The sequence below is a fragment of the Hypanus sabinus genome, chromosome 2 (assembly GCF_030144855.1).
Source record: "Hypanus sabinus isolate sHypSab1 chromosome 2, sHypSab1.hap1, whole genome shotgun sequence".
NCBI lineage: Eukaryota > Metazoa > Chordata > Chondrichthyes > Myliobatiformes > Dasyatidae > Hypanus > Hypanus sabinus.
Window position 1 is genome coordinate 55832405 of NC_082707.1, and position 25050 is coordinate 55857454.

General features: G+C 42.3%; 1 protein-coding gene across 3 annotated transcripts in view; it reads right to left on the minus strand.

The window, feature by feature from the left end:
- slc33a1 (solute carrier family 33 member 1) overlaps positions 1 to 13607 on the minus strand; it is a 34561-nt gene extending 20954 nt beyond the window's left edge. For 2 of the 3 annotated variants that reach the window (XR_009507254.1, XM_059946405.1), the window contains exons 1-3: positions 13269 to 13607; positions 9077 to 9868; positions 3066 to 3259 (exon numbers count right to left, since the gene is read on the minus strand). Coding sequence is in view for 2 of the 3 variants with exons in the window: in XM_059946405.1 (XP_059802388.1) it covers positions 3066 to 3259; positions 9077 to 9868; positions 13269 to 13383 (1101 nt within the window). In the remaining variant the exon portion in view is untranslated. Of the gene's footprint in view, positions 1 to 3065; positions 3260 to 9076; positions 9869 to 12931; positions 13073 to 13268 lie in introns of those variants that run through there. The other variant, XM_059946418.1, reaches the window with a different exon arrangement.
- Positions 13608 to 25050: the final 11443 nt, after the last annotated feature.

A 25050-nucleotide genomic window follows, 5' to 3' on the forward strand; every position in this document is an offset into this window, starting at 1 on the left:
CGGTACAAATCTTTCTGCTGCCACAGTTAGGATCACTGTTGTCATCTGCAGTCTCCTCTCCACACCACTTTTGGCCACTGTTTCCAACACTAATTAATACAAGGACATGACCCCAGAAATATCGGCTCCTTTAGTCATGACAGAACTCAAAATGCTAGTCCAGTAGACAATCTTCTTTTGGCAAAAGCCCACTTTAGAGTTCCCACCATCAAAGGCCAATATTCAGTCATTTTGACTCCCTCTATCAGATATCTATAAATGTCGGAGCATACTTTTCATAGTTTCTGCTTTATCTGACTATTTCCAACTTTTTTTGTTTTCTTTAAACCTCCTCCGATGCTTTTTGTGCCTGACAGGACAACACAACTCTTGATTTTGTTCCAATTTTGGTCAAAACATTTACCCAACAAACAAATTAGTTTGTACATCATGGCAGCACTATGTTATAACAAAATGCACCATTAAAATTGAAGTCATCAGGATTAATCAGCAAACAGAAAAAAAACAATTTGCACCAAGGAAGCATTTAGTCTCAGAGTGGAATATGGAGATTGGGAGAAAGTCATCAATTTAACTGGAGCAACTACAAAGTTCTGCAAGCAGCCAGCTGAGTATATCTGGCAAGTTACTCAATTTGATATCCCAAAGTCTTTCCATCATCCACAAGACAATCACCAATTGCTAAATTAATAGCAGCTCTAAAAGCATTCAAAGAACTCTACAAGTTGCTTTATTAGCACATTATCCTGAGCATTAAATATTAACTTTATTACCAAATAATTGTGGCCACAATGCATACCATCAAGATACACTGACAAATCTTCAGTTTTCCCTCCTCCACCCACGTCCCCAACAGAACCTCTGAATACACAGCTAGAGACTGAAAGCAGCTACCAGATACATTGCCACACTTCATATATTTTATTAACCTGATTTGAAAATATGTTACTTTTCCTTAGATGTCACTGGGTCAATATTCCGAAATTTGTGGCTAAATAGAACTTTAGAGCACCTACTGAACTTGTATAATTGTAGTTTCAGCAGCAACTCAGTTATATCAGATAAACAAGGTGCTTCATGAGACCGTCATACAAGTCCTAAGGTAACTTCCAACACTAATATATTAAGCTTCTTTTCGATTAGGAATCGATTTTACATCCCTGGGGGAGGGGGAAAGAAATTAATGTCACAATCTAGAATTTCATTCCCCTTTCACAAACCAAAAGTCACAAACACACAGCGGTATAAAACTTTGTGATTACAGTGCCTATGAAAAATATTCCTCCCCCACCCAGATAATTTCATGTTTGTTTCACAACATTGAATCACAGTGGATTTAGTTTGGCTTTTTTGACACTGATCATCAGAAAAAGACTTGCATTAAAGTGAAAACAAATTTTCAACAAATTCGTCTAAATTTATTACAATTACTAAACACAAAATAATTGATTACATAATTACTCACCCCCTTCAAGTCAGTATTTAGTAAATACACCTTTGGCAGTAATTTAGCCTTGAGTCTGTGTGGATAGGTCTCCATCAGCTTTGCACATCTGGACACTGCAATTTTTCCCCATTCTTCTTTACAAAACAGCTCAAGTTCTGTCAGATGCATAGGATCATGAGTGACCAGCCCTATTCATCCAGCCACAAATTCACAAGTCCTGACTTTGACTTGGCCACACCAGGACATTAACTTTGCTGTTTTTAAGCTATTGCTGTGTAGCTTTGTCTTTATGCTTGGAGTCATTCATTGTCTTGCTGAAAAACAAATCTTTTTCTAAGTTGCAGTTCTCTTGCAGACTGCACCAGGCTTTCCTTCACGATTTCCCTGTATTTTGCTGCATTCATTTTACCCTCTACTTTCACAAGTCTTTTCGGGCCTGCTGCAGTGAAGCATGCCCATGGCATGGTGCAACCACCACCATGGTCCATGTTTTTTATGTTTTGTGGTGTTTGGCTTATATCATAGTGCTTAGTCTGTTGGCCAAAGAATTAAATTTTGGTTTCATCAGACCATAGAACCTTCTTCTTCCAGCTGACTTCACAGACTCCCATGTGCCTTCTGGTAAACTTGAGCTGAGATTTCACGTGAATTTTTTTTCCAGCAGTGGCTTTCTCTTTGCCACTCTCCCAAAAAGCTGCGGCTGGTGAAGCACAAGGCAATAGTTGTATGCACAGCCTCTCCCATCTCAGCCACTGAAACTTGCAACTCCTTCAGAATTGTCACAGGTCTCTTGGTGGCCTCCCTCACTAGTCCCCTTCCTGCTTGGTCAGTCAGTTGAGGATAGCCTGCTCTTGGCAGATTTACAGCTCTGCCCTATTCTTACCATTTCTTAATGATTGACTTAACTGTACTACACGGGATATTCAGTAACTTGAAAATGTTCTTGTACCATCTCCTGACTTGTGCTTTTCAATAACCTTTTCTTGCGGAGTTGCTTGAGTGTTCTTTTGTCTTCACAGTGTAGTTTTTGCCAGGATATTGACTCTCCAACAGTTGGACCTTCCAGATACAGGTGTATTTTTTTTTAAACTACAAGCAATTGAAACACCTTGACTGTTCACTGGTGATCTCCATTTAACTAATTATGTGACTTCTAAAATCAATCGGTTGCACCAGTTATGATTTGGTGTGTCATATTAAAGGCGGAAGGGTGAATACTTATGCAATCAATTATTTTGTGTTTTATATTTGTTATTAATTTAGAAATCTATTTGTAGAAATCTATTTTCACTTTGACACAAATCGTTTTCTGTTGATCACTGTTCAAAAAGCCAAATTAAATCCACTGTGATTCAATGTTGTAAAACAATAAAACATGAAAACTTTCAATGGGGGTGAATACTTTTTATAGGTATCATAGCCCTGTTAACATGATGTTTGTATTCAACTTGATTTTTGTCCCACCATAATTTATTTAATATTAAAACTGGTAGAAAGGAAAGCCAAAAGCAAATCAGAAACAATCAATATAAAGAAATATAACTATGATATTAATTGATCTTAAAATGTAGCGTTGCTTCCAAGTTACTTTCGAAATATTTAAGTTAAATTATCTTACTTTTGATGTTAGCATAAGGATGCAGAACTTTAAGATAGCGGGCATCCTTATTATACAAATGAGAGACTTGTATGTTTCCTTGATTCCTTGCTGAGCAACCTGATGCATTGCCGTTTGTCCACTGTTTTCCTTTTTAAGAACCATAACCAACGTTGTTGACACCAGGAAAACTATCCCCCAGAAAAACAGAAAATCTAAAAATAGAAATTTAAAAACATGGAAGTGAAAAATCTAACTTTTTCATTGTAGATATTTGTAATGCCATAAAATCTTGACAATCTACTAAATCTCAGCAAAAGGTCATGTAGCATTTCTTGTAAAGAAAGAATGAGCTTGTCCACCCAAACCCCTTATCAATTATGGTCAATATGCCTTTGCCTTGTCAATCACTCACTGCATCTGTATGCTTTCTTTGTGATTCATGTGAAAGACCTAATCAATTTCCCACATTCAAGTTAAAACTGTATATTTAGATAATAGTCATGCCTCAATTCTTCCTATGGAAGTGCATGACCTTTCTACATTAAACAGCAGTTAAGTTCTTACACCACACTCAATCTATGTGTCCTATTGCAGAGTGCAGATATCCTCATCATAACAAGTCTCTTAACTATTTTCATGATATCAACAAACTTTATGTTCTGCCAGTCAATGTCACGAAGATAGACAGTAAACAATTGGGGACCAAGAAATAATCTATGTGGCATTCCACCAGATACATCTTTCTAATTTGAGAGAAGATCTATTTATACCAACTGTCTCCTATGTGGTAGATAATCAAACCATATTCACACACAGACATATACTTCACACAACCATATTGTGAACCCTTTTCTGTGCTGCAAACTGTCACCATTCTGTTTCAAGCTCAAATTCAGGATGAAAGTTAAAGCAGGGAGTGCATTGTGACAAAGTAAAATTATGCCATTTTTAAAGTAGACCTCATATATTTTGTTGCATTACACTGAATATCTGCAGACCAAATTCACAAATAGAGAAATACAAGGAAGTTATTTGGTTTCGCAAGGCTGTTCTGTCCTTCAAAATGACAGTGGATGACTTTCAGCTTACATCTATGTTATCATATCCCGTATGCCTCAACGGGTTACCAAAAATCTCGTGCAATAAATATTAGAACCTAGCAGAGATTTCAATTGAAACTTCACATTACTAGTCACTGGTTTTACCAAAAAAATGTATATGGTTTAAAATTAACAAATGAAGAGTAATCATTACTGTTTACAAATGAGTATCCTGAGTTTTTAAACCAATTATTAATACATATTACAATTTCTAATTTCAACCTGAAAGTCTCGATTCGTAGATTCTCCAAAAGCAGAATTAGCTTCTTTCAACAGAAATTGTCAACTCTGTTTAATGCCTCAAAATATTCAATTCAGTTATCCCTTAATTTTCTAAATATCTGGGAATGTAACTACCGTTTGCCTAATCACTCTAAATAGAAATCTATTGGGTCCATTCTAATAAATTCACTCTGCATGCCATCTAAAAACAATAACATTCCTCAAATTGCTTAAAATATAGTGCCAATTTTTTTTGGAACTTTGCATGACATTTTAATTATCTATATTTCTGGATCCAAGATACCTTGAACATTGCCACTTCTAGCTCTAGGATATTTACAAAGATTTTTGTCTTGGGATCCAAGCAATTTGTCCAAATTTCCTATATCAAACTCTATTTCACAAAATTTTGATTAATTGCATTATTTGTTAAATTCAGAAATAGAAAATGCTGGAAAAATTCAGCAGGTTAGAATCAGAATCAGATTTATTATCACCAGCCTGTGTTGTGAAATTTGTTAACAGGATCAATGCAGAGAAAATGTTTTTCCTTGCCATAGATGCTCCCTGATCTTCTATTTTATTTCGGTTTGCAAGCACCTTCAGCATTTCAGATTATTTTCTTCAAATTTATTTGTTCACAGAACCTGGGTATTATTCATAGTTTTAACTTCTCCTTGAACTGAGCAACTTGTGAGCAGTTAAAGTCAATTATGTTATTGAGTCTAATTATCATGAATGAGCCAATATGGGAAGATTTGTCACACAAATCATATACACAAGAGATTTTGTGATGCTGGAAATTCAGAGTAACACATACATTGGGGTAACCTCCCACCCGAAGGCATGAACATTGATTTCTGTAACTTTCCCCTACTCTTCTTCCATTCCCCATTCTGGATTCCCTCTTACCTCACCTCATCACCTACCTATCACCTCCCTCTGGTGCCCCTCCTCTTCCCCAATCCCCATGGTCCACTCTGCTCTCCTATTAGACTTTGCCTTCCTCAGCCCTTGACCTTTTCCACCTATCACCGTCCAGCTTCTCACTTTATCCCCCCCCCCCCCCACACCTGGTTTGACCTACCACTCTCTTGCCTGTACTCTGTCCCCTCCCCCAATCTTTGTACCCTGGCTTTTTCCTCCATCCTTTCCAATCCTGAAGAAGGGTCTCGGCCCGAAATATCAAGAGTTTATTCCTTTCCATAGATGCCGCCAGATCTGCTGAGCTCCCCCAGCCATTTGTATGTGTTACACTAAGTTTGTTGGATATCCTTTCCCAAGGACATTAGTGAGGCAGACAGACATTTACTGTAATTCAGTGGGCTGCAGAAGCCATTATTGATCCAACATGAGAAAATCTGCGGATGCTGGAAATCCAAAGCAACACACACAAAACCCGGAGGAACTCAACAGGCCAGGCAGCATCTATGGAGAAGAGTAAACAGTCGATACTTTGGGACTAGAAAGGAAGAGAAGTCAGAGTAAGACGAGGGGGTAAGGGAGGGAGTAAAATAAGGTGATAGGAGAAATTGGGAGAGGGGGAGGGGTGAAGTAAAGAGCTGGGAAGAGATAAGGGAAGAAGGAAGAATCTGATAGGAGAGAACGGTAGACCATGGAAGAAAGAAGGGGGAGGACACCAGAGGGAGATGATAAGCAGGTAAGGAGATAAGGTGAAAGGGAGAAACAGGAATGGGGAATGGTGAAGGAGAGGAGTGGGAAGTGGCAATTACCAGAAGTTCGAGAAATGGGCATTCATGCCATCAGGTTGGAGGCTACCCAGACAGAATACAAGGTGTTATTCCTCCAACCTGAGCGCTGCCTCAACCCAGCAGTAGAGGCAGCCATGGACTCACATGTCGGATTGGGAATGGGAAGTAGAATTGAAATGGGTGGCCACCTTATCTCTTTACTTGCCCATCAACTCCCTCTGGTGCTTCTCCACATTCCCTTTCTTCTATGGTCTTCTGTCCTCCCCCACCAGGTTTCCCATTCTCTTTCACCAATCAACTTTCCAGCTCCTTACTTCAACCCCCACCTCCCAGTTTCACCTATCGCCCACCACCTAGTCCTTCTTCCTCCCCTCTCCTCACCTTCTCACTCTGACTTCTCCTCCTCTTTTAGGTTCCCAGCTAAATTCCAGTAACGATCTGGGGTATCAGGCCTATGAATAGTAAAAAGCATTCACTTTCATCACTTAAGTTGAGGTTGTACGTAGACAGAGAAGGAAAAAGTTCACTGTTCTCTCATACCATTAAGGTACCATGTGCTTCTCTGGTTTCCCTATTGTTTGTCTTTCATGGTTTAGTCAATTCCTTCATTGGAACATAAGAAATAGGGGAGGGAGCAGAGGCTATCTGGCCCGTCAAGCCTGCTCTCCCATTCGATAAGGTCACAGCTGATCTGGCAGTGGACTCCACTGCACTTATCTGCCTTTCCCCCATAACACTACATTCCCCTGTTATATAAAAATATACCTAACTGTATCTTAAATTGTATTTAATTAGACAGTCTCAACTGCTTCCCTGGGCAGTGTATTCCACAGATCCACGACTCCCTGGGAAAAGCAGTTTCTCCTAATCTCTGTAAATCTATTCCCTCAAATTTTGAGCTATGTCCCCTAGTTTTAGTCTCATTTATCATTGGAAACAAATTTTCTACCCCCATTTTAACTATTTCTTCCATTGTATTATGTTTCGACAAGATCCTCTTTCATTCTTCTAAATTCTAGTGAGTATAGTCCCAGGCAACTCAATGTCTCCTCATAGGTTAACACCCATTTCCAGAATCAACCTTGTGAACCTCCTCTGCACTGCCTTCAAAGCCAGTATGTCTTTCCTCAAAGAAGGAGACTAGAACTTCATGCAGTACTCTAGGTGCGGCCTCAATCATATCTAGTACAGTTGCAGTACATCATCCTTGCTCTTAAATTCAATCTCTCTAGAAATGAAGGCAAACATTCCATTTGCTGCCTTGATAACCTGGTGCACCTGCAAGCTAACCTTTTGCAATTCATGCACATTCCCAAGTCCCTCTGCACAACAGCAGGCTGCAATGTTCAAAGTTCAAAATAAACTTTTTACTATTTAAGCAATCAGATCTTCTATTTTTCCTTCCAACATTGTACCGCCGTCAGATCCTGACCCACTCACTGAACCTATCTATATCTCTTCGCAAACTCTCCCCGTCCTCTGCACAATTTGTTTTCCCACTCAATTTATTGTCATCAGCAAACTTTGATGTACAATACTTAGTCTTCTCTTCCAAATCTTTAATGTGTATTGTGAACAGTCATGGGTGCAACACCAATTCGTGCAGCACTCCACTCACAATTGCCTGCCAATCAGAGAAACACCAATTTATACCAACACTCAGCTTTCTACTGGTTATTCAATCCTCTGTCCATGCTATTACACCAACTTCATGCATTCTTATGGATAAATCTTCCATGTGGCTCCTTATCAAACACCTAAATTAAGTAAATAATTTGATTTAATTTCCACAATATTTAACCTTAGTTATTAGACTTTTATGATAACCTTCATTAAATGCCTTCCAGAAATCCTGATGTGTTTTCTTGTTCACTAGTTATCTTTTCAAAACATTCTATCAGATATGTCAGGCATGACTTGTTCTTAGAAATCAAGTTAAGATCATGATAACATTACTTGTCACTGATATTATGTTTACAAAATTATTAAAACTTGTATAATACTACTAGAACAATTGTTGTTAACCTACTGAATATGTAATAGTAAATTAAGTTATTAATATAGTGAATCACAAATGGACAAACCCAGTGATTAAAGATGTGATTTTAATCAGAATCGGGGAAATGAAGCTAAGCCAGATAAGGGTGGGGTGGACTTAACTCAATTTGAATAACTTGTACTGAAAATTACATGGTTGCATGAAAAGTGGAAAACCACAAATGATTTCACTCATACTCAGTGGAGGGTCGAGCATACAGTTGGTCCTGGCCCTAGAGTTGAGATGAGAGCTGAGAAGGGGAGCTCCATTGGTTTGGCTATTCAAGGAGCACAGCTCGAAATTTAGTGAAGCTAAAGGTGGTGAAAAGGTTTCTTCCATCAAATGAAAAACTAATATTAGTAAAGCAGGAAATTACCTGTTTCCCTTCTTTCAAACTACAACATTTCAGCAAACCAACAACCTATCATTTCTTAAAATGCTGGAGGAACTCAGCAGGCCAGGCAGCATTTAGATCTTGGCCTGTAAAGTTGACTGTACTCTTTTCCATAGATCCTGCCTGACCTCCTGAGTTCCTCCAGCATTTTGTGTGTGTTGCTTGGATTTCCAGCATCTACAGATTTTCTCGTTTGTGATCCTTTCATTTCTGTCGTAATTCTGTAATAACTGCTGCCACCTAATGTTATGCATTCAAACTGCATTCAGATTTTGTCAATGAACATGGCAGGTCTTTCAATGTCATAGAAAGACAGACCAACAATAATGTCACTGACAAGAATGAAAGATAATGCAGTAAATACTTCTGTAAAACAAATTTTGTTGAAGGCAATGATGACTTAAGTGTTTTGTGGCATTTTGAATCATAACATTGCAATAATACTTTTAGTCTAAATGCCTCCAAAAGGTAAATATAACTGATAAAAGATCAATGTTACGACATTGATAATTTCATAAAATTCATAAAAGATAAAATTGAACAACAAATATTCAGCATTTTACCTGCGAGAGAAAGAATTCCAGTTGGTTGAGATTCCATGCGTATATATTTGTTGCAGAATTCTGCTGATTCCAGTGCCAAAAAGAGTACATTACCCAGAAAGTACCCTGCTGTCTGTCCAACAGAGTTGCAAGTAGAAGCAAGTCCTACATTTTCTTTTGACAACATAGTTAATGCCCAGCCATCCACTGCTATGTCTTGTGTAGCAGCCAGGAATCCAAACATGAAAAAAGCAGCTGTAAGCTTAACAACATTGGGGCTAATATGCTCATCACTTTTCAGTAACTCATCCACTTTAAAGGACAGAAAAAGCATAAAAAACCCCAGAAAATATTGAGTTGGCACCAGCCAAGACTTTCTTCGCCCAAAGTTTGGAAGATACATAGCATCCACTAAAGGTGCCCATAGCAGTTTCAGACTGAATGGCCAAAATACAAAGCTGTAAATAGCTTGGTCTGAATAACTAACATTTTTGCTCTGCAGTATTAGTGGGATGCTCCCAGCCACACCAAGTGGAATTCCCTGCAAGATATAGAGGAATAAGAGCAGTAAAATGCTATTGAGATCTTTTTTAAGACCATCAGAGCTAGATAATCCATTGTCGTAATCTTTCAAAAGGCCCCTTTCATCTATTTCCAAATTAGTTTCGTAGCTATGCACTTCATTTTGCATGTGCAAACCTTCAAGTGGATTTTGAACACGTTGTCTACTGCGTTCTTTGGGTTTATCTGATGAAGACATGTCAGATCTAATATCAGAGCTCAGTTCTTCAATCAACCCACCACGTTTGGAGCCTAAAAACAGTAGGATGAAAATGGGTGAAATTGGATTCATAATCTTTAAACAATAATTGTCAGTAATGAAATCAAATTTTTATTTATTTTCTAAGATCAGAACCATTTTACATTTAATATGCAAAAACATCTCCAATTTGCTTTTTGAAAGAGCTACCAAAATTACTCTTTTGCATTCTGCATATGCAGCTGTCTCAGGAAAATACCTCAGTGCTCTGTACTACAAATTAATTTTTCTACAATCCAATTAATGGCTTCATTCAAATAAAAGCAAAATTTTAGGCTTTATTCTAAAAATTTCTAAATTGAATTGCGTGGAAAGCAAAGAATTATCAAACAAAAACATTTTAAACCAATTTCCATATGAATAATTTTGAGCCATGTTAACAAGAAAAAAGATATTAAAAGATATTTATAGTCACTCAGACCTTTCAAGGAAAGAGGTGAGGAAAGTAAATATGCAAATATATGCAACTATGCAAGATTTGCCAGCTCTTTTCTCAAGTTTCTGAGTAACAAATAATCACAACTCCAATAAACAAAATTTTAAATCATAATAACACACACAAAATGCTGATGGAACACAGCAGGCCAGGCAGCATCTGTAAGGCGAAGCACTGTCGCCATTTTGGGCCGAGACCCTTCGTCAGGACTAACTGAAAGGTAAGATAGTAAGAGATTTGAAAGTAGTGGGGGGAGGGGGAAATGCAAAATGATAGGAGAAGACCGGAGGTGGTGGGATGAAGCCAAGAGCTGGAAAGGTGATTGGTGAAAGTGATACAGAACTGGAGAAGGGGAAGGATCATGGGACGGGAGGCCTCGAGAGAAAGAAAGTGGGGTGGAAGCACCAGAGGGAGAACAGGCAAACAACTAAATATGTCAGGGATGGGGTAAGAAGGGGAGGAGGGGCATTAATGGAAGTTAGAGAAGTCAATGTTCATGCCATCAGGTTGGAGGTTACCCAGCCGGTATATAAGGTGTTGTTCCTCCAACCTGAGTTTGGATTCATTTTGACAGTAGAGGAGGCCATGGATAGACATATCAGAGTGGGAATGGGACGTGGAATTAAAATGTGTGGCCATTGGGAGATCCTGCTTTCTCTGGCGGACCGAGCATAGGGGTTCAGCAAAACGGTCTCCCATTCTGCATCGGGTCTCACCAGTATATAAAAGGCCACACCAGGAGCACCGGATGCAGTATACCACACCAGCCAACTCACAGGTGAAGTGTCACCTCACCTGGAAGGACTGTCTGGGGCTCTGAATGGTGGTGAGGGAGGAAGTGTAAGGGCAGGTGTAGCACTTGTTCCGCTTACAAGGATAAGTGCCAGGAGGGAGATCGGTGGGTAGGGATGAGGGGGGACGAGTGGACAAGGGAGTCGAAAAGCAGAAAGCAGAAAGGTGGGGGGGAAGGGAAAGATGTGCTTGGTAGTGGGATCCCGTTGGAGGTGGTGGAAGTTACAGAGAATTATACGTTGGACCTGGAGGCTGGTGGGGTGGTAGGTGAGGACAAGGGGAACCCTATCTTGAGTGGGGTGGCGGGCGGATGGGGTGAGGACAGATGTGCAGGAAATAGGAGAGATGCGTTTGAGAGCAGAGTTGATGGTGGAAGAAGGGCAGCCCCCTTGTTTAAAAAAGGAAGACATCTCCTTCGTCCTGGAATGAAAAGCCTCATCCTGGGAGCAGATGCGGCGGAAACGGAGGAATTGTGAGAAGGGGATAGCATTTTTGCAAGAGACAGGGTGGGAAGAGGAATAGTCACAGGTAGATCGGGAGACCGTTTCGCTGAACACCTACGCTCGGTCCGCCAGAGAAAGCAGGATCTCCCAGTGGCCACACATTTTAATCCCACGTCCCATTCCCGTCCAGTGTTTGTTAAATCATAACACTTACTCAAGCCATCATGAGCCGAATATTTCTATCTCCTATCCTTCCCAAGATATCACTGATTCTGCACATAGCCCTGCAGATCATGGAGCCATATGCAAGAACCTTGCACCTGCCTATTCTTCAAGCATGCTTCAATGTTGAGCTTTATATTATTCCAAGTCTGAAATGTCTGCCCATTCAACAGAGAATAACCTGATATAGAATCATTACTGGCTGGCTGCCTTGCAATAGGTTTGTACCATTTTGCTGGAAAAGAAAATACTTCTCCAGCTGCAGGATCAGCATCTGGGGAGTTGAAGACAATGAAAGAAAAATCTAATGGCAGAGTATGCCAGACAAGGTCTACAGCTGCAGAAACATGTCTGAAATCATACTGGAGAGTCAGCTAGCTGCAGTCACCTGCAAAAATTAGCACATCCTGACAGTGGAATCAATAATGGGTAAGAGCAAATCAGTTGCTTCCTCCAAGGACATGGCAAAAATGGACCATCTAAAAATGCCCTAGGTTATTTCTTGCATTTTGCCTCATTTGAAGTATATTAAGGACAATAGAGAAGTGAGGACCATTATAGATCAGAGGGACGATCTGCATGAGAAGGCAGAGGACATAGGTAAGATTTTAAATGGAGTCTTCTGATGTGTATTCACGGAGACAAACATAGCTGAAGAATTCATGGAGACAACTTTCCAAAACAGGTTATCACAAAAGGTGGGGGTTTTCTACTCGTACTTCTTATATTATGTCCAACATGTTTTCCCATGGTATTTTTATGCAATTAAAAACTCAAGATATTAGCATCATATGCACTACCAGAATTGTAATTTAAGCTATTCAGTGATTAAATTACTCTTTTGAAAGTCATACAATACCGTAATTACAAAAGTCTTTACATCACTTTAACAGATGCCGAACAACTACTGCCATAGTTTCAGTAAGGTATATGTAATCAGAGCTAAAACTGTAATTTAGTTTTAAGTTTCAATCATTATGTGATTAGGAAATACAGCAACCAGAATGTTAAGATTAAATCACAGAAGCGGTAATTCCCAATTCAACCTAATGCAGAAGAAACACTTTAAAGTGAGTACTTTACAGTGAACCAGCAACTAACAAAATAACCGTGACTAAGTAAACTATCATAAATCAAGACTTTGCCGACTTGTTTATAACAACCTTTAAACAGAAAAATGTTAAATCGTTCTGTTTAACGTTCCTGATTCTGTCTCGACAGTTCCATTCATCAAACATGAGAAACACGGAAGAAACCCCCACGTGATGCGGCCAGCGGGCCTCATTCAAGCAGTCCTGGTCATTCCCACCACACTGAAGGACGCGTGGACTTAACTAACAGCCAGCTCTCGGTACAGGCCCAGCCGCCGGTCTCCTGGTCCGATAGCGCTCGTTCACCAAACGCGAGACCGACAAGCTTTAACCGACCGAAGGCGCAGCGGCTGCCCGCCCACCCGCCGAGCGCCAGGACCCCCATCGAGGGCCGCCGAGCCGGCCTTACCTGACGCGATCGTCAGTTCCTTCCGAGCGGCTTGGCTGGACCCGGCGTCTCTGCCCCCTGGAAGCGAGGTCACGAGTGACGTGGCAGAGTCGGATGGGTTGGATGCCGCGCGCATCCACAGAGGCGGCACACGCGAGCTTTCCCGCGCCGCTCCGCAGCATGGGCTTGTCCATGTGGGATGGCGCTGCACCCTCCCGCCAGTGTCCTTAATATTTCCACCGTACGTGCCATGTTGTCAACGTTACCTTTGTGTGAAGGACTTACTGAGTTTGTTTTTCTCTCAAACAGAACAACTGCCATTGTGATGTAAATTAACGCTCCAGAGTCACTCTACCCTCCCATCTGGAAGGAATCGAATGCTCATGGTGAGTCAGCGGTTTTAGAAATGTTTACTGTACCTTATACCTCCAGGGCTGCAATCTCTGGATTGTTACCTGTGCCAAGTGCCAGTGAAGGTAAGAACAGGAAAGGGGTACTTAACCTTTTTTATGCCGCGCACACCTTTGGCAGTTCAGTGAAGCCTATGGACCCCTTCTCAGAATAAATACATAAAACGAAATTCATGGGATTACAAAAGTGACAAAGCCACAGGTATTGCTAATACTACTGTGGTTTGTTATCCACATTCATAATTGAAGGAACTGCTGAATTTCGTGAACCCCAGGTTAAGAACTCCTGGAGTAAGATAATTTGACAAATGTGACTTAGGAATTGGTGCAGGGGGCAGGATTCAGATTTCTGGATCATTGGGATCTCTTCAGGTGGAAGGTATGACCTGTATGAAAAGGACCTGAACCCAAAAGGGAACCAACATCCTGCAGGCAGGTTTGCTGGAGGGGTTGGGGAGGGTTTAAACTAATTTTCCAAAGGGAGGGTGAGAACCAGAATGATAGGACCGAGGATAGGACAGTTGATATACAGAAAAGGCAGATGATAGGGCAAAATTGCATTCAGTGGGATGAGTTGAAATGTAACATGAGGGCAAAATCAAAAAGGATGATGAATACAGGTGTTATATTTGAATGCACACTGTATATGGAACAAGGTAGATGATCTTGTAGCCCAGTTAAAGATTGGCAATTATGACATTGTGGGCATCGCTGAGTCATGGCTGAAAGATCATAGTTGGGAGCTTAACATCCAAGGATACACAGTATATCAAAAGGACAGGTATGTAAGCAGAAGGGATGGGGTGGCTCTGTTGGTTAAAAAAAAATTAAATCCTTAGAAAGAGGTGATATAGGATTTGAAGATGTAGAATCCTTATGGGTATACATAGTTAAGAAGTTTCAAGAGTGAAAAAAGACCCTGATGGAATTATATACAGGCCTCCAAATAGTAGCCAAGATGTGGGATACAAATTACAGTGAAAGAAAGAAAAAAAATGTAAGAAGTGCAATGTTACTATAGTGATGGGGTATTTCAATATGTAGGTAGATTAGGAAAATCGGCTTTGTGCTACATCCCGAGGTGGATTTTGCAGAATGCCTGTGAGATGGCTTTTTAGAGCAGCTTGTGGTTGAACTCATTGGGGGAAAGGCAATTCTGGATGTGGTGTTGTGTAATGAACAAGATTTGATTAGGGAGCTTAAGGTAAAGGAACCCTTATGAGACAGTGATCTTGACATGAGAGCATTCACTCTGCATTTTGAGAGGGTGAGATAAAGTTTGATGTATCAGTATCACAGTGGAGGAAAAGGAATTATTGGAGTGTATGGGATGGCCAGGGAGGGGTAGCTCCTCTGGTGAAGAGACTTGTTGTTTCCATTCCAGAGTAACTCACTCACCTTTGGTCCCCAGTGGACACTCAGTTCTCACCTGGAGCTCCAAATAACTCTTTACATGTGAAAGTTGCCACACCCCAGTACATTGCTTTGACAGGCGGGCTAAACCAGGCACGGCCTCACACCCCGTGTCCTACCATGGAAAGTCAGCTCTGGCAGACTGGTTGGATGAGAGCTCTAGTGAGATCTAATGGCCACAAGGGCAGTACTGTAATACTCCAATGAGAGCGAAGGGCATGACAAGGCACAGAAGATGTCATGGTCATTCAATGCAACCAATGCAAACTCCAGTTTGTGACACTAGTTCGTACCACTGAACATGGACTTCTGAAGTTGAAAGAATGGAACTGCCCCAGTGCAACTTTAAAAGCTCTCCATTATAATTTTCCTACTATGGGCGTGTCCAAGGTTGACAAATCTGTTGGAATTCTTTGAAGAAATAACTGACAGGATAGACAATGGAGAGTCATTAGTTGTTGTGTACTTGGGTTTTCAGAAGGCTTTTGACAAGATGCCACGCATGAGGCTGCTTAACAAGATAAGAGCCCATGGTATTACAGGAAAGTTACTGGTATGGATAGGAGATTGGTTGACATGCAAGAGGCAAAGAGCAGGAATAAATGGTTGACTGCTATTCAAGCCTAATTGCAGGACAATTTACAATGACATCAGCGTCAGGTTTATTATTGGCATGTGTCATGAAATGTAGTTTTGTAATACGTAATTTTAAAAACTATAAATTACAAAGAGAAATCTATATACAGTGGATTCCAGTTCATTGGGACAAATACATTTTGGATCAATTAAGCGGCTGCCCCAATTAGCAGAAGATTCAATGGAAATAGTTAAAAAGATATAAAAAGATAGAGAGTAACTATTTAAAGTATTTAAATGAAATACAGAACAAATTGGAACACTACCGATTGCTCTATGGTGTTATCAAATTGTGTATTAGTTCCTAATAGTTATCGACAGAGGAATTCATCCATTGTATGCAATGAACAAAATCAGTGCAGACACCTCCTGCAGACAATGGACTGCTTTTGATATCAAAGATTGCATCCTCCAAATATTCATCTTCATTGTAACATTCAAGATTGTCGATATCTTCAAATTTTTCACAGATCCTAACTTGTTGAAGGAGTGAAATCATTGTATTTTCACTCCCTGCCTTTTCTTGGTATCTCTGAGCTTGAGTGCTTGAAATCGCAGAGAATAAAGCAGCTCGGAATTGTCTTACTGCTTATTTCTCACCAACTATCAGTGACAAAAATCACTGTTTTGAAAAAAAAAATACATGCAACAGAAACTATTTTAAAACTGTTTGTTTTAAGCATGTGTGCAAGTCAGAAACTGTTTGGTCACAGTCTACTGCCACAATTAAGTAGCATGGTGTCCCAATCAAACAAAGGGAATCCCAGCAATTTTCTTTATTAATTTTTGTTCTTTCAGAGTTGTCTCAAATAAGTGGCTGCCCCAGTAGCTTATCATCCAATTAACTAACTAGAATCCACTGTATATAAATAAATAAAATTAGAATAGCCAAAAAAAAAAGAAAAAGTAGAGAGATAGCACATATGAGTGCTGAATGAGTCCATTCAGAAATCTGATGGTGTTGGGGAAGTAGTTGTTCCTAAAGTAGTAAGTGTGTTTCTTCAGGCTCCTGTTGTTGTGGGTCCGGAGGTGACTGGTGAGGCCAATCCGGGCCCTGAAAGCTCGCCCACATGTGGGACACGAGGGTAGGTGCTGCAGTGGAAGTGGAGGTAGTTTGAGCCTTGCGTGAGGCGCGTTTCCTCTGAGCCTCAGTGGTGCGTCTGATTTCTGCTGCATACGCTCCTTTAGTGGTCCTGCTCCACCAGGTTGGGCGGTCCAGAGCAAGCGATTCCCAGTTACTGAGATTGATGTTGAGGTCTTTAAGGGTCACTTTGAGGCAGTCTTTGAAACGTTTCTTCTGCCCCCAACTGAGCACTTGCCCTGGCTCAGCTCTCCATTCAGCAGCTGTTTTGGTAGTCGACTGTCAGACATCCTGATGACATGGCCAGCCCATCTGGCTTGGGCTTTCTGTAGGAGGGTGTAGATGTAGGGTGCTAGCCTGCTCCAGGACCTCCTGCCATCGTACGTGGAGAAGTCTGCGGAGGCAGCTCAAGTGGAAGTGGTTGAGCTGTTTAGCGTGTCTGCTGTAGACAGTCCAGGTCTCGCTGGCATAGAGGAGGGTGGTGAGAACCACTGCTCGGTAGACCTTCAGCTTGGTGGTAAGGCTGAGTCCTCTCTGCTCCCTTACATTCTCACGGAGTCTCCCAAAGGCGGCACTGGCTTTGGCAATTCTGTTGCTGCTCTCTGCATCTATGTTCACCGCCCATGATAGAGTACTGCCCAGATAAGTAAAGCTGTCGACTTCCAGTAGCTTCTGTGCCTTTACTGTGATGTGTGGTTCCTGGTAGGGCTTTCTGGGTGCGGGCTGGTACATAACTTCGGTCTTTTTGGTGCTGAATGTAAGTCCGAAGTTGTCACAGGCTCGTGAGAGGCAGTCCATTTCTCGCTGCATCTTCTGCTCTGTGCTGACGTTGAGGGCGTAATCATCAGCAAATAAGAGGTCTCTGACGACGGTCTCCTTTACCTTTGTAACAGCCTGTAGACGCCGGAGGTTGAATAGCCCACCGCCAGTCCTGTATCTGAGGTGTATAACATCCTGACAGTCGTGGAAGGCATCATTCAGCATAGCAGAGAAGACCATGCTAAAGAGTGTAGGGCGAGAACGCATCCTTGATTCACACCGTTCATCACTGGGAAGGCTTCTGACTCATCACCATCATGCCATCGTGGAACTGCCGAACAATCGTGGAAATGTCGACAGTTCCACGCCCTGCACGGAAGCCACACTGGCTTTCTGGAAGGAGACCTTGCTCAAGGTGTTGGAGAAGGCGATTAAGCAGGATGCGAGCCAAGATCTTCCCAGCTATGGACAGCAGGGAGGTGCCTCGGTGATTGTCACAAGACTGGAGGTTGCCTTTCCTCTTGTAGATGTGGACCATACTGGCATCCTTCAACTGTTGTGGGACCTTTCCTTCTTTCCACATAGACTGGAAGAGCTCAGTCAGCTTCTGCATCATAAATGGGCCTCCTGCTTTGTAGACTTCAACAGGGATTGCATCTGATCCTGGTGCTTTGCTACAAAGTTGTCTGATGGCTTTTCTGACTTCTTCTGTGGGGAGGTTGTCAAGGTCCAGGTTGATCTCCACCTGAGGTAGCCGAGCAATGGCCTCATTATTGATTTTGGCAGAGCAGTTGAGGACCTTGTTGAAGTGTTCAGCCCACCTCTCCAAAATCTGCTTTTTCTTTGTCAGCAGCCGAGTCCCATCTGCACTGAGGAGGGGGGGAGGAGCCAGAGGACTGAGGTCCACACATAGCCTTCAAAGCGTCGTAGAAACGCTTGGTGTCATGACTGTCTGCATACCCCTGGATCTCATCGGCCTTATTGCTGAACCAGACATCCTGCATCTCATGGAGTTTCTTCTGTACTTTCCGTCTTGCACTGGCGAAGGCATCTATCTTTGCTTGTGATGTGGGATCGTTCTGGTGCGCTCTGAACAGTTGGTGTTTCTCTGACAACAGTGCCTGTATCTCCTCGTCGTTCTCATCAAACCAGTCTTGATGTCTACGGATTACTGGTCGGAGGTGTTCGAGAGTGGTAGAGTAGACTGCATCTCTGAAAGTCGTCCACTGCTCTTCAGTGCTGGTGTGGTCATCCTTGGGTGTGTCAAGCAGCCTGCTATCTAGGTCTTCACAAAATTCTTCTGCAACTACACTGCTTTTCAGCTTGGAGACATTGAGCCTCTTTGCAGTCTTCTGACCTTGGGGTCTTCTCACAAGCAGGATGCGAAGTTTAAACTTGGACACTATGAGTCGATGATCCGTCCAGCAGTCGGCACCACACATGGCCTTTGTCACTCTCACGTCTTGCCAGGCCCTCTTTCTGGTGACGACATAGTCAATCAGATGCCAGTGCCTAGAGCGTGGATGCATCCAAGATGTCTTGTTACGGGTAGGGAGGCGGAATAGGGTGTTTGTGATGACAAGGTCATGCGTAGCGCATGTCTTGAGGAGCAGCAGGCCATTGCTGTTACACTTGCCAATACCATAACTTCCAAGAATCCCTTCCCAGGTCTGGTAATCTGTCCTCACTCTGGCGTTAAAGTCCCCGAGGACAGTAAGCTTCTCTGGCTGGAGGGCATCAAGTTCTTCATAGGACTTTGATGTCATCTGGGTTGGTCATTGTTGGGACATATGCACTGATCAGCGTTGTACTCCTCTTTGCCAAGTGGGAGCCGAAGCATCATCAGGCGATCGTTGATGCCCTCTGGAAGCTTGGCAAGTTTACGAGCGAGGTGGGATCGGATGGCAAATCCAACACCAGCCTCTCGTTGTTCAGTGCTGCTGCGACCGCTCCAGAAGAATGTGTACCCACCACCATGTTCTGTAAGCTGGCCCTTGTCTGCTAGGTGTGTTTCGCTGAGTGCTGCAATGTCCACGTTATAGCGGGCTAGTTCTTTGGCGACCAGTGCTGTTCTTCTTTCTGGTCTGACAGCCTTGGTGATGTCAAGCAGAGTTCGCACGTTCCACATGCTAAGGTTGAGCACCTTCACTTTTGTTTTCTTTGTAGTTTGACTGCTGAGTGGGATCTCCGCCAGCCGTGGTGTGCTGGCCAGGGTAAGATGAAGCAGGCTATGTTTGAAGCACCTTTTCTAGCCCCGTCCTCCTTGGAGGTAAGCAGAGCAATTCCTAAAGAGGACTGCTCAGACACCCGGGGGCTGCTGAGCTCCACTGCTGCTTCATTCCAGCGCAGAATGACCCAATGCCCTGGGCCACCTGTGTGCAGGTTTGTGACTACAGCTTCCATTGTATCCACACCTGCTGCTTCGCCACTCGCCCATCGCCACAGGACTTGAAGTTTTTTAGCGGAATGGGTTTGGAGTCGTGACTTGCGCTTGACTTGGATGAAACTGAGGGAGAGTTGCGCAAATCGTCAGCCTCACTCTCTCATCTCGACCTATCTGTATCCAGTTGCAAGACGGAGTTGAGACGGCTGGAGATAAGTCGGGATGCAGTGGATGGCCAGCAGTGTCCTATGTGTCTCACTGTGCCCTGATTGCGCTCCACAACGCTTTGCTGGGTCTGCCTTTTTACTCGTTGGACCGCCAAGTGGTTGATCTCCTCCGCGTAGTCCGCCGAATTCAGTCTTCGCATGCGTTGGTAGACAAGCCCTAACTCACTGAGGGTTTGAGACCCAACAGCTACCCTCACCAGGTTTTGCCGGCCGGTCGAAGCTGTTGCCCGGGGTGTGGCCGCTGTTGCATGCAAACAGCTACGAGGAACCACTGGTGAGAGCTGAGTGTCAGGTGAGGACTAATGCAGACGAACTACTCAGAAGAGTACGACGTGTTCCCCATCAGTGTTACTACCTCTCCCTGACGCCTCGTACACCCCTCAGGCTCCTGTAGCTCCTCCTTGATGGTAGCATTGAGAAGAGGGGCTGTCCTGGGTGATAGGGGTCCTTTAGAGGCAACCCCTTTTGAAAGTGTCCTTGATACTGGTGATGCTAGTGCCCATAATGGAGCTAGCTAAGTTCACAACTTCCTGCAGCCTTGTCTGATCCTCTGCAGTGCCCCTCCCCAATACCAGATGGTGATGCACAGTGAACACAGTACATTTGTAGAAATTTGCAAGTGTCTTTGGTGACATGTCAAGTCTCCTCAAACTCCAAATGAAATTTAGCAAATGTCATGCCGCCTTTGTAATTGCATTAGTATGTTAGGCCCAGGATAGATCTTCAGAGATTTTGACACCCAGGAACTTGAAACTGTTTACCCTTTCCACTACTGATCCCTCGATGAGGATTGGTGTGTGTTCCCTCGACTTACCCTTCCACAGTCAATTCCTTGGTCTTACTAATTTTGAGTACAAAGTTGTTGTTTTGGCAGCACTCAACCAGCCGATCTACCTCACTCCTGTATGCCTCCTTGTCACCATCTGAAATTCTGCCAACAATGATTTACAGGTTGTGTTTGAACTGGCATCCACCGATTCTGCTTGGAGGTTGGAGTACTTCAGTTTACAGAATTAAGTCTACTTCAAGTATTGACTGTTTTATCTCCATGTTTAATCATTCAGTTTCCTTAATGTAAGCCTTTATGTCTGTCAATGTACAGAACCTTGGTTTACTCTTTGTCCTTATATAAACAGCTTTCGCTGCTCTTCAGATCTCTTCCCATACCTAATTCTAATCGTCTAACATCCATCTTTGAAAATCTAGCAGTTGTCATCATGGTACATTTTTGTGTTATTTCCCTCATTAAAAATCATTGTTGCTTAAGATTCCATTCTCAGCAGATGCAAACATATTCAGGTAATACCGTAAAACACAGGAACAGTATTAGGCCATTTGGCTCATCAAGTCTGTTTTGCCATTCAATTTAGTTTCCCTCTCAAATACTTTCAACTGTCTTCTCCCCAGAACCTAATCAAAAATATATCAACGACTGCCCTTAAATATTCCCAATGACTTGGCCACCTCAGCTGTCTGTCAAAGTCCACAGGTCTACTTTTATAAAATCCCTTCCTAACTATGAGGATATGTTATCGGTACATCTCTAGCAGTGGCTTGGCGCCCTTCCTTCACATTATCATCTTTTCCCTATCATTGTACTTTCATGTTCAGCTTTCCAACATGTTTCAAATAGCAAAAAAAATGCATATTGTGGAAATACTAAAAAAAACAAAAAAATGCTTGAAATACTCACTAACCAGGCAACATCAGTAGAAAGAGAAAATTAACTAATGTTTCAGATTTCACTTTCCAACAGAATTGCGAGAATTTAAAAATCAAACTTATTCAGGTTGCAGGGGAGGAGGAAATATGAAATGAACAATAGGAATGGTATGATAGGGTGGGAACAAAGACTATCCTCTCTTATCAGATTCCTTCCTCTGCAGCCCTTTACCTTTCCTATCCACTTGGCTTCACGTATCACTTTCTAGCTACCCTCTTCCCCCCGCCCCAACCTTTTTATTCTGTCGACTTAAGACCATAAGGTAGAGAAGCAGAATTTGGCCATTAGCTCATCAAGTCTGCTCTGCCATTTCATCATGGCTGATCCAATTTTCCTCAGCCCCAATCTTCTGCCTTCTCTCCATATCCCTTCATACCCTGATCAATCAAAAATCTATCAACCTCTTCATCAAATATGCATAAAACTTAGGTCTCCACAGCTGCCTGTGGCAAACAATTCCACAGACTCACTTCTCTCTGGCAAAAGAAATTCCTCCTCATCTCCATTCTAAAAGGATACCCCTCTATTCTGAGGCTGTGTCCTTTGGTCTTAGACTCTCCTACCAAAGGGTACATCTTCTCCACATCCACTCTATCAAGGCCTTTCACCATTTGATGGGTTTCAATGAGGTCACCCCTCATTTTTCTGAATTCCACTGAATTCAGGCCCAGAGCCATTAAATGCTCTCCGCATGGCAAGTCATTCAATCCTGGAATCATTTTTATGAACTTCTTTTGAACCCTCTAGAGTTTCAACACATCCTTTCTAAGATAAAGGCCCCAAACTACTTACAATGCTCCAAGTGAGGCCTCACCAGTGCTTTATAAAATCTCAACATTACATCCTTGCTTTTGTATTCTAGTCCTCTTGAAATGAATGCTAACATTGCATTTGCCTTCCTCACCACAGACTCAATCTGTAAATGAACCTTTAGGGAATCCTGCACCAGGACTCCCAAGTCTTTTTGAACCATAGGTTTTTGTATTTTCTTGCTGTCTGTACTTCAGAAGTTTTCCATTCTTAACCTTTTCCTTATTGAATTCATCTGTGCTGTTTCAATTTTGTCTCAAGCTCATCTGACTGATCTGTGTCAACTTCTTGCTCAAGGCTCAAGCAGTACAATACTGCCTAATAGCTCTTACCCCAGACATGCCCTAGGTATTTTGCTTTCATTTCCAACTCAGACTGGTTCAAACCAGATCAGCCAAACACTGGGCACAGACCACTAGATCACAGGCTGTTCCTTCTACAAGCCTGCAATTTTATATAATAAAGAGTTCCTTATCTGAACTCTTGGTGTCAGGTTTAGTAGATCATTAGCAGGAAACCCATTGTGTCCATGTTCAGTTGTTCTGATTAAGGATACATCCACACTAGAAGGGATAAATCCGTAACCAAAGCTTTTTCTCTTCGTTTTGATCCTCCATCTATACTGAAACGGCATTTTCCTCCCCCAAAAACAGAGCTTTTCTAAAATGCCCTCCAGAGTGTATAAATTTGAAATCGTCATTGGGCAAGATTAGTGTGGACGGGGTAACCGGAGAGTTTTAAAAAATGCTGTCAAGACGTGCCGGAACAGATGGTGGCGGCAGCACAGCATTTCATTGTTTTCTTGAACACAACCCCCCATACAACCTAACAATTTCAGAACAGATGGCAACGAGACTCAAGCCAGAAGAGATAGAAATGTACTCATCAAATACTTTGACCCATAACTTACGGAATAAATAAGTATACTCACTTTGCCCTGTTTTCTGTCCCTGCTTGTATGAGGGCGGTTTATGCAAGTACTTCTCTAACAATAGATGTGTAACAGCCTACTGTAACATTGTATGGAAATACAAGATTTATTAATGCAACAGCGTTAGTCAGTTTTTCAATGTTCGTCATAAGCAGGGTCATACTGTCCGTGAGCTCCCTGTTGGGTGCCTCCATACGCTCCAGTATTTGGTTTTTTCAGTTTTAAGTCCTCCTGCGCGAGAGCCAACAACTGTCGGTCGTTTGGCAATTTCTTTTAAAGTTTTTCTAGTCTGTAACTGCACAAACGTGCACTTTCACAGCAAGATTCAACACCAAGCATGTCGCTTGTTTTCTGTAGATGTGTCTTGTGCATGCCCAGTAGGGGGAGATTTGCCCAAATATCCCTTTTAATGTGGACAGAGGTATTTTCAAAAATGCTTGGTGTGGACACCTGTAATTTTTATGGGAAACCAGCGTTTTCCCATAAAAAAAATCCTGCCTAGTGTGGACGTAGCCTTAGTTATTCCTGAGGAAGAACCAGTTCATCAAACAATACACAAAATGAATTGTTTGAATTTTAAAGGATAGTTTCAGAAAATGTTAGTCTCCGTTCCTGCAACCACATGGCAAGGACAACGATTCCTGCTTTGTCAGTTTCCACTGCCCTTGCCTTATTCCTGTAAACTACTTCTAGATTTTATTTCTTTCTGGCCAACATCCTCTGTCCATATATTTGGACATCTCAATGGGTTTAGTACCTGCTTCGTCAGGTAGTACATGCTGCCCTGATTCTGTGACCCTCTCTGTCACACTCGGAGACAATTTATTGTAATAGTGTGTAACATTTAAAAAAAATGTGGCTTAAGAGTGCTGAGCTATTAGGGTATAATAGCTTCAGGACTTCAGGCATGCTCGGAGCCACACTCACATCCCCACGTACATCTATGGAGCTGTAGTGGAGCGTGTATCAAGCTTCAAATTCCTTGGTGTCCACATTTCCAAGGATCTCACCTGGTCCCTGAACTCCTCCATTCCGATCAAAAAGGCGCAACAGCGCCTTTATTTCCTGAGGAACATCAAGAAAGCTCACCTCTGTCCCAGGATACTGATGAACTTTTACCGCTGTACCATAGAGAGCATACTCACCAAATGCATCTCAGTGTGGTATGGCAATTGTCCCATATGAGACCGCAAAGCACTCCAGCGTGTGGTGAAAACTGCCCAGCAGATTATCGGCATCCAATTACCCACCATTGAGAACATCTACCATAAATGCTGCCTGGGCAGGGTGAAAAGCATTATCAAGGATGCATCTCACCCTAACCGTGGGCATTTTACTCTCCTCCCATCCAGTAGGTGCTACAGGAGCCTCCGCTCCCACACCAGCAGGCACAGGAAGAGCTTCTTCCCTGAGGCTGTGACCCTGCTGAA